General features: G+C 31.4%; 1 protein-coding gene and 1 long non-coding RNA gene across 2 annotated transcripts in view; one reads left to right on the top strand and one right to left on the bottom strand.

The window, feature by feature from the left end:
* Window positions 1–6,403: 6,403 nt before the first annotated feature.
* The window catches only part of LOC106688092 (uncharacterized), a gene marked incomplete in the record, with an annotated part of 90,803 nt that continues 86,056 nt past the window's right edge, over window positions 6,404–11,150 (top strand). The window contains 1 exon segment of the mRNA XM_067047220.1: window positions 6,404–6,700. Within this exon segment, the coding sequence (XP_066903321.1) occupies window positions 6,434–6,700 (267 nt within the window).
* On the bottom strand, window positions 9,464–10,135 carry LOC136795718 (uncharacterized). Its single transcript, XR_010843371.1, has 2 exons — window positions 9,920–10,135; window positions 9,464–9,816 (listed from the first exon to the last, which is right to left on the bottom strand). It is a non-coding gene; the product is annotated as an uncharacterized lncRNA (long non-coding RNA).

Genomic DNA, 11,150 nt, shown 5'->3' with positions numbered 1-11,150 from the left:
AACATAGATCTGAATACCTGTCTTCTGGATGTGATGTATAGAGTTTTGTCTATTTAATTATATTAAACATATTTTTCAATTGCTAAAAATATAAACAACATACTTATCTTAGTTGTATGGTGCATTGTTAATTTATATAAATAATTTTTGATTTATTATTTATGTTAGTAACAATAATTATATATGTAAGCCATTTAATATACTAACTCAATTTATATTGATATTCCTAAAAGATTTGGTAATTTTTTAAGTCTTTTTAATAAATGAGAAATAATTTTATAAATTTAAAACTAAATCATAATAAATCTGTAACTATAGAATTAATTATTGTTATAACTGATATAATCAAGAAAATAATTTCTGGGAGTACTGATTAAAATATTCAAATATTGCAGGTGACATTAGAGAAAGGAATAAACAAAAGATTTTTATCTGTAAATTTAAGTCATTTTTTAAATTATAAAATAAAATTTTCATTTAATTCATTCATTCATATTATTTTACCTCGTATGTTGATTATGAAGTGAATCTCACAACGAAAAATCTTCTGAACACTACAATGCGACGTTGTTCCTGGACAATTAGTTTGAAAATAGAGAAGATGGGTTTTCAACTATTCCTTCCAATACTATTCTCGAGACTATAATTTTGTATGTTTATCATGAAGGTTAAATCTCATTGGTTTTATACAAGTTAAATACTGTTATAGAAATCCACAGCCTGCTCAAGAGAAAACGATTCCTTTCCATAGAAACCGACAAAGGCGGATCAGTATAGCACCTTAGCTCCTAGGTAACTGAGGCCATTTATTTTCAAAAAAAAAAAAAAAGAAATAGTTTACATATGTGTGCCTAGTAGTAAATTAATATCGGTAAGCAGTGAATGAGGTGCCGTATAAACTTCGTATTACTCTCCAAGATCAACTCGGTTCGAAGGCGATCGGTTCCTACCACTACAAACATGGTGCAGGTATTATGGTTGCAATTATTAACTTTAATTATTGATTACATTAAAAAGGTTTAATTACAAAAGTCACATCCCTAATTCAACAAAAACATGAAAAACCTTTAATTAAAAAAAATAAGGTTTTTAAACTTGCTTTTTTTCTCTTTTAAAAATGTTAAGTAGTCACCTATTAGATCTTATATTTAAAAATATAAAAACCTTATATTATTGCTGTGGGGAATGTAAGTTTTGTAATTTAAGGGATTGGGGAAAGACTTTTAAAAGTTTTATCTGTAAAATTACAAAAAAAAAAATTTAAAACTAATAGTTTCTTTGTATTATCTTATAGCATTGTTTGGATTAAAAAAATATATATACATATAAACAATTTTTAGTATTTTAATGCTCATATTTGTTATTAATTTGATTATTTATTCCCTTTAAAATTATTCTGTGGTTATTATGTCTACATTTAACTTAAAATAAACATTATGGATACTTATAAAGGTACATATAAATAAAAAAAAAAACTTTTACTAGACTCATAAAGGTCTAGTTAAGTCTCAAAACAATGAAATATCCCTTTAAAATAATCAATAAATATTACAATAATTAGAAGGTGATGTGGTCAGCATCACTCTTAATTACTGAATTTTAACCCCAACCAATTTGAGGGGTAGGTCTTCACTTTAGAGGCTGGATTTGTCTCTGTGAGGGCTTCCATATTCCCAGAGTCGAATAATAATAATTAAAGAAAATATTATAGAAAAATGTAATGAAACATTTTAAAACTATTGAGAATAGTTATTTATTTTATTTGTACTGGAACAGTAAAAAATATCATTAATTTTTGGTTATATAGAGGGTTCCTACACTTTTTTTTTCAAGACATAAAAAACTATTGTAGCACTCTTGTTGAGCTAAAAAAAAAAAAAAGATTGCCAAATTATGTTTAAAGGGGTTGAATATGTAGGAAATGGATAAAAACAGTGCTAAATAATTGCTAGAATGCACTATATATTTGATTATTTATTTTTTTGACGTTTACTTGTTGCATCCCAGGATGCTGCAGTACTTAATTTGTGAACTGTTGAATTAAGGTGTGTAAAAACTGTAATTTATTTTTTTTAAATATTTTATTTGATTTACTGATTGTTATCGTACTAATTTTATTTATTAATGATATATTTTTTAAATTGTCTTAGTTGTCTCGAGCGATTTCATTGTTCTTATTGTGTTTGGATTTTTATGTTTTAACTTATTTTATCTTAATTTAACTGATTTTTAAAGTATCTGGGGATGCTAATGTGTTTTTAGTCGGTTGTCCGTATTACCAGGCTTATACTTAACACTGATATTTTAATAATTTTATATTCAACTCTTATATCTCTGAGGAGATATCTATACTTAACTATACTATGAGAAAAAAAAAAGGAATTAAGTACATGATGTAATGATGGAACATATGGTTTAGAAAAAAACACTCAGAAACAAACAGAAAAAAAAACTTAAGAAGTCGTATTTCAATGAATGACACTCGGTGATATCCAGTTATTGAGACATCTAGTAAGGTAAAAATCTTTCAGCTGCTTCGAAAGATATCTTCCTCAAGAAGTCCTTGAATTTATTTGTTGGATGAAGTTATATCTGTAATTACTAAATGATTGTGTTAATGAGTATTAAAAACAAATAATATAAATTCCATAAAATTGTCATATCATGTATTTAAATGATAAACATACTGAAAATGAGTCATTTGTTATCGTACTTGAAAAAAAAAATACATAGAAAACAAATTACTTCTCATGTAGATCAATTTGAAAGAATATTTGCCCAATTTGGGTATGCCCCATCATAAAGTTAAGTAAAATTGGTGAAGGAAATTTTTTAGACATTTATGAAAACCCAAAACGAACCTTCTTAGAGGTTTTTATTGTTGCCTAAAACAGAGAAACCTATTTGAAATATGGTAGAGAAGAAGTCTCTCCGAATTTCGTGAGATCAATACGCATGGCAAAAAAAAAATTATATTCATTAAAGGCTGTACTCAGAATGAGTATTTTCCTAAGATAATGACCCTCAAGCAGGGCGATTGAACACAGAAATAAACATTGGAAAAAATATCTCAATAAAAAATATAAAATGAGAATAATACTGTCATTATCAACATCTTTAACCTTAAGATGGGGCCGCCCATAGCTCAGTGGTTAAGACACAGCCTTACCATTTTGATGTCTATTGGCGGTGCCGATTCGAATCCGGCCTGGGACGTTGACTTTTATCATTGAGTGGCGGTCCCACAAAATGAAGAACTTTGACCCCCAACCATGGTTAGGCAGTATATGACTCCAATGGGAGTCTTGGCCGAAAAAAAAAACAAAAACAAAAAAAAAACCTTAAGATGTAGTGTAAGTAGATAAGTAGATCCTCTCTGGATTTTGAATTGGGGCTGTTCAAATTATTTTATGAACGACTTTATGTTAAAAACATAGCGATTGTTAAAATCATTAATTTATTCTATATTTGAAAAGTAACAAATATTAAAAAGAAAAAAAGAAACATTTAAAAAAGGTAATTATCTTGATTTTTTATTTTTTTAAAATAATTAATTCCTTCTTAAAAGTCTATTTATCTGTGTACATAAGTTTCTATTGACATTAGTGATAAATTGTTCAATCTTTTATAAACCAATCGTACTTCTTAGTCGATTCTTAATTCGTTTTAAATCTATGGATCACGTGAGTAAGGTGTAAAGATCCACTGGTCAGAACAATTGTGTTTTTCTCACTTTATAAAGTGTACCATAAGACTGTGAACAGTAACAAATAAAGGAACTTGCAACAGACTGTTTTAAAAATTCAAAAACTGACCAAATGGTTTGTCACTGCTTGGTCGACTAGTAATGCTTTCGATCATTAGATTCAGAGACGCCCCTTGTAAACCCTTAGTACAAAGATAGCATATCATGAGCTGCCATGAAAAACACATAAGGTTTTGCAATGCCTTCTATAAGATGGTAAAAAAGTTGATCATGGATACCAGACTAAAAAAAAAAAAAAAATGACAGGATCATCCGTATTCAAATCAAAGTTATTATAGTCTCGAGTATGCTGTTAGAAACAGGGCTCCGTTTAAAAAATCTCTCATATTCATCCCAATGATAACGAGTTATACCTAAGGATATTTTTTCTTAGATTCGATTATCGAACATTTAAAGAAAATAACCCAGTGACGAATCGTTACATGAAAAAAGAAATTAGAGACCATGTATCTTCCGATATGCATTGCTACCGATATACCTGAACGTATTTCAAAAATTGTACTGTAAAGTGACGTTACTTTGTGACAAATAGATAACTCTGAAACACTCTGTAGGAAGAGCTTAGTACAAAAATTGATTCCAATATTCAGTACTATCTTTAGAATACGTCCTATTCAAATTTATAATATTTTTTTTTTAATTTTGCCTTTATCAAAGCAAACCAGAGTTATACTAAGTATCATGATACGCTGCGTTTTGTTTTCTATCGTATTGAAGTGGTATATGAAAAGGAGAAATCTATGCCTAAGAATCTATGAGGACGTGATAGCTAAGCAAATTTGAGAAAGGCTCCTACAATGCATGGTTATGGGTTCAATCCCCATCTGGGTTTGTCAATATTTGTTTCCCCGAGAAATGAATCTTCACATTTCCACTCGGGAACTGCATATGCTCTGAATGGAATTGTTAATTTTTTTTTTCTAACCTCCTATTTATTTATTTTCAATCAATTACAATTATATATTACTTAACCTAGGAAAAATTATATATACACATATTTACATTTTGTCTTGTTTTACCTAATAGTATTATAAGATGAGGAAAACATTGTCCGCTGAAGGCGGTTTGTACATGAGTGGTGTCATAGCCGGGGAGCTAACAGAGAATGGGGAGGGACCATCCCGGCTGGTGGTGTTGAGGTGTGGGTGACTTCAGGCTGCAGAGCCAGAAGTCCTTTCCTCGGCGAGGACGTTGACCAAGGCGGCCGTGCTTTGGGGGCGATCTCTCGGGAATAGGGGATTGGCACAGGCTTTCAGCCCATCAAAGAGTTTGATGTGTCTACGGCCTATGAATTACGGCACAGAAGGGAGTTGGAGCTCCTCTCTGATAACACTATTCCTGGCCCTTTGGAATGTGGTTCCTCTGACTATTCGCCGAAGGAGGGAATTCTGGAAGCTCTGCAGTTCGGTTAACGTGGTCTGGTGAATGGAATTGTTAAATAAAACTCGCCCCTCTCACTCTGGTCAGTATAGGTTGGTAACCTATAGGATAACTCCCTCCCCTCCCTATGTCAGAAATGACCAGGTAGGAGGTAAACAAAAAAAAGGGTCTTTAATGGAGGACTTGAGCCGAAAAGGAAAAAAAAACAACCCTCAATTTCAAAAAAATATTCAAAACAAAAGTTGAATTCAACAGGTATGTTTCCATAACTGAACGTAAAAGTTATAAAGAAGAACGCAAAAGCCCAAATATATTGTAGGTGATTCTATTATGGTCTTATATGCTTGCGAAATCAGTATTTAGATTCAAGACAATTCAACACACACAAAATTTCAATTCATATATTGGCCAATAATAAAGTTATAAATGCCTATTAAGTACCTGAATATAACTATCGAATAATTGTAAAAGTGATATTCATGAATAATATCGAGTTATTCTCTAAGAAAAAAAGAAGAAAGATATACCTCCATATGGTAGCAATTGTTTTTATTCTACTCCAATTATTCTTGTGAAGTGGGAAACACTTAAAACTTAGTTCAAGTCAGAAGTGAACATTCTTACTCGATTATGAAGAGTTAATGGCCATTAATCTGAAAACGAAAATTAATAAATTACCAAAGTATAAAACTACCATTTGCTGAGTTTATTCTGCATTCGATGGAATAGCGTTGCATGAAAGAAGGTTTTGTTTGAAGTATTTAACAAAATAATGGAATGACTGTATTGTAAGGAAAAGTTTGAACGTATTTGAGAAAAATGTTTCTTCTTGGAATGGAAAACCATTATCTCATATGGCATTTTGTATTCTGCAAAGAAAATATACTTTAATAGTATGTAATATATATTTATAAATATATCATATATCAAATCAATAATTATGTAATTCACCTGCCATGTGATATCCAAAATAAATTATGTGGAATTATCCAACACTGAATAAAACCATACGGTCATTATAAAACAGCTGTTAATTGATAAAAATAATAATCCTTATAAGCCTTTAGATCTTCTAAATTTAATAAAATAAAAATGTGTGTTACAACATATTGTCTTATGTTTTTATTTATATTTTTTTATATCTTAATAATAGTTAGTATTTTTTTATGAATATTTCATCGTACCTCAACATATGTTCCATTTGGAGCACCTGATTGATTGTCCTTATATATACGTTTACGTGATATTTTTGTACATCGTTTTCCAATGTGAAAGGAAGAAGTCTTGATGACTCTGAAACGATCTGTAGTTGAGACAGAAACTGGAACGATGGTGGACTCGAACCAGCTTAACAAAGAGTCCGAACACGAAGTGTGTTCTAACAATAAATTAGGCTCGCCTTCCAGTATGGCCATAAGTTTGGATTGCAGCGATTGTGAGATCGTCGCAGAATATAACTTAAACGCACGTAGGAAAGTGAGCGAACAGGTGGAATCGTCCAAACAGGTGTTTCCTCGGGAAAGGTCCACACAATTCAGAAGAAATTTGACTCAGGTTGGTGCAGATACGATCGCTTATTAATTATAATTTAAGTTGTGCAAGAATTTTATGAATTTTATCTTGTTCTTTCAAATCAGAACTCTCTCGTTTTTATATTTTTACACCTACATCCAATCTTACATATAAACTATTTCAATTTACCTATAGCCAAAAGATTGAATACCCTACAACATCCAAGATCAGGAATATAACCAAAGTTATGTACATATAAATCAGTACATCCACGATGTTTTTACACATATTTCTCATTTCCAAATTCTTATTTAACAAAAGAAAAACAAATGGAGGTGATGTTAATTGTCCTTTTCGAAATCGTTTTCGATTACCAGATGATTTATATACTTCATATATATGTAGCAAAAAAATTTTTTCAGAAACTTGGAATTAAGATTTATTTACGCGAGAGGAGCAACTGTTCTGAATTGAGTAACACCCACCCTTTTGCGCTTCAGCCTCTGTAGACTTGTCATTAAGTAATATGATTATTACAGCAATTATATAATAATATATTAGTTGTAAGCATCCCCTGATTGAGGGGTTGATGGACCAAATTTGTTGGTAGGTGGCTTGTAGGGGGTGAGGTTCGATCATATGATCTCAGTATTCCTAACCCTATCGACTTCAACCATCATAAATTATACTGATTTAGAATTTTCAGTTTTTCATTAAAAAATATATATACATTCATATTTAAGCTAGATTATTACTTATAATTGCTTGTGAATTTTCATTGGTCGGGCAATGAAGCAAATTTTTAAAGCCCAAGAGAATGATAGTTATTTTTATTGTGTTATACAAATCATATTGAAATAAAACTAACCGTATGGCAGAATCGAAACTTTTTTCACAACTACATCTTTCAAGACCTACATCTTTAAAAAAAAATTGTACCACAACCCTAGGGGTCATGGGTTCAATGCTCAGTAAGGAAGTATTGTTTTTTAGGCCCACCCTGAATTGAACCAAGCAAATGTATAGACCCTAATAAACTGTGGCCATCTTTACTCCATGGGTTCCATGACTCATGATATAAAATTAATCGAATCAAAAATAATGATATCAGTGATATTGCTATAAGGTGGTGTACTTAAATAAGTATACTTTTAATAAGTAATTCATGAGGTCGCTAATAAAAAATTAAGCAAAGTAAACGTTTAATCATTCTTAATAATGTTTGTTACTTTTCAAATATTTTAACGACCGTGATGTTTATAAAACAAAGTTGTTCAAGAATAATATAAAGGGTCCCATCTCTAACCTAAACAGTTTAAAGTGCCTTCACTTTGTTGAAGACAGCTCGTGAGAGATGGTAGTCTGTAATACATTACAGTAGAGGGAATTCCAGAAGATACAAAGCTCTGACATCTATTAGAAAAAAATACAAAAGAGATCTCTCATCCAGTTTCTTTTTTACTCTATTCTTCTGTTTCCTTGTGTGAGAGATGTGTTTATGTTCTGAACTTGTCTGTTACTGGGTGTCAGTCTTTGAATTGACCGTTACTTCGCTGAGATTCGTAAATTTCATTTTTCGTGTAGATTTTGAAGATTTGTGGACAAGTAATGCCTTTAGTATCAAATCAACTCGAAAGAGGAGGTTAAGAAAAAAATTCCAATTTTTTTTATTATAATTTTAAGGCATTCCCTAAGTAGGCGCCACCGCCCCGTGGTGGGCAGCTATTCAGGGGAGTGGTGATGGCCACAGGTGGATTTGGGGGGCGATGAATAATTAAATTGAATAATAACTTGTAAAATTTTTGAGTGATTCAGAAATTGAAAAAGTTTATTTACAGTCTGTTTATTATCCTGCAAAGTTGAATGGAGGTCTGCTGGTAATTCATACAAAGATTTAATGGAGTCAGTCATATGCTTGGCAATCAGTTAATACATGTTTTACGGTAAGTCACATTCTGCATGTCTGGCATACAGATGGAGAATCGCGGGCCATGAGGCAACCATGGATCAGGTCCGAATGACCTATTCGAAGGCGCCTCAAAATCAACTCCTCTCCAAATTTTTATTACAAAGGTTTAAGCAAGTAATTTCAGGTTGTCATATCTCTTCAACCCTGGCTTATTCTAATTATAATTTCGAATTGAAGGGTTCCGACGAATAATGGTCTATATTAATTTATTTAATTAATAGGGACCAATGTAATTTGATCATTAATTTGGATGAAAACGTCCTTGCACGATCTAACAGGCAATTCTTTGCCTTGCCGCCAGTAGCTCAGTTGTTAAGACACACACTCTTACCAATTTGATGTCTATTGGCGGTGCCGGTTCGGATCCGACCTGGGGCGTTGACTTTTTCATTGAGTGGCGGTCCCACAAAATGAAGAACTTTGACCCCCAACCATGGTTAGGCAATATAGGACTCCAATGGGAGTCTTGGCCGAAAAAAAAATCTTTATTTACAAATTTCAGTCCGAATTCAGCTTTAACAATGGCCTAGGGACTCTGAAAAAAGATCTATTAATGTACAAGGAAAGTATCTACATTAATGTCCTCACCTCCAGCACCTATCGTTTATATTTTTGAATTATTTCCAATGAAACGTACGAATATCATTTATTTAGCTCCATAGTAAAGTTCTATGGGCATTTTGATTGAACCCCTTCATTTATTTATTACTTTAATCATACAACTAAAGCATAAAATAGGATATTTATTTTTTAATCTCTTCATGAAATTTAAAGGTATATTATGTTTTGAACACTGGTAACATATATATAAAAAAAAAAAAATAAAATACAACACATTAAAAAAGAAATCAATTTATTTTATTTGAATATGATACATACATTTGTTTAAATAAATGCCAGATCGTCTTTATTTTGTATTCTTCCATTGTAAATTAAAGAAATTATTTCATTGCTGTTGTTGAAAGCATCGATATCTTCAGGTGACATCTTAAAACGTGTTGGGAGGAATATTCTGAACGAGTTGCCATGGTCCTTTAACGTAGCGACCAACGCAATTCCAAACTTCGTTTTTATATGCTCCAACTCTCCGATGATGTATGGCCGTCCAATTTCTATATCAATTAATTTATGCACTAGACGAGGATCATCATTTAGTTGTTTTAAGACGGCTTTAAAATTTTTGCTAGATCTAAAGACAAAACTATATAAATAAATGTCAATTAATTTTACATAAATATAGTTTACAGTTTTATTTAAAAATAAGGTATGATTAAAAGACTAGATATACTTACGATATCATGATGATTGAGATGAAGTATACTCCGGTCGGATGATAGAACAAAAGTGAAACTTAAGCAGCAGTTTGGTATTAAATAAGTAAAGCTGGAGATTGTATCGCGCATGCGCTCCCCTCTCCATCTGGCCCGTTCCATCATCCCCTCTCCTTACCTCCTATTAACTCAAGAGATTTGATTTCAAATCATCGATTTTATGTTCTAATCCCTTGGATTAATGTAAGCAAGGGACTTTGAACTTGTATAATCCCTAAAGCATAAACAAACTGAGAGATAAATAGATCTGTTACTATGTAGGACTTTGTAATCTTTCTTATCTTTTAATACTTTCGCAAGAGATTTGATTTTAAATCATCGATTTATGTTCTAATCCCTTGGATTAATGTAAACAAGGGACTTTGAACTTGTATAATCCCTAAAGCATAAACAAACCGAGAGATAAATAGATCCTTAGTGTAAACAATGTAAATAATTTGAACTGGTTAAACATAAAAAAAAAACACGGATATATAGACCTTTATCTTCTAATCCCTTGGATGAATGTAAACGGAGGACTTTGAACTTGTATAATCCCTAAAGCATAAACAAACTTTGAGGTAAATAGATCCATTACTAAGTAGGACTTTTTAACCTCCCTTATCTTTTAACGCTTTAAATTATCAAATAAGTATAATATTATAAAATAATACTAATATTAAAATATTATTAATAACTACGATTTGACTTTGAACTAAGTATAATGATAATTCTTAAAACATAAACACTGGTATAGGGCTAGATTGATACTGGAAATAATAAACTTTTTTTTTCAAAACTTTAATTTTTATAAAAAGTATATTGATTACATTAGAGAAAAAAGTTACTCAATAAAATAATATCACACTTGATTAAATTAAACCAAAAGAAATTAACACTTTCATTTACAGCTGGAGACAATTATAAAGGTTTAAATATGTTCACTTTCGAGAGGAGGCCGTCTAACTTTTTAAGGGACCAGCCGCCGCCCCCCTTCATTGTCACATCATCCATCTCAGATACCATCTTCGCATACATTTCACTCAGTGTCCAAAATGGAAGAGATGTCGTAAATAGCAAAGTTTTTCGTTTTGAAGGCACGATCGCACGTCTCTGCTTTGAGATTTTCATACGTAGCCTCTAAAACTAGATTAAATTTCATCGGAGCGTCTGATTCTGCCAAAAACTCTGAAAGCAATCGATGGAGGGTATC

The sequence above is a fragment of the Halyomorpha halys genome, unplaced genomic scaffold (assembly GCF_000696795.3).
Source record: "Halyomorpha halys isolate HHAL.00 unplaced genomic scaffold, Hhal_1.1 Scaffold1051.1, whole genome shotgun sequence".
Taxonomy (NCBI): Eukaryota; Metazoa; Arthropoda; class Insecta; order Hemiptera; family Pentatomidae; genus Halyomorpha; species Halyomorpha halys.
The sequence above is the reverse complement of the archived record's forward strand: the minus strand, read 5'-3'. Positions and strand labels throughout refer to the sequence as shown.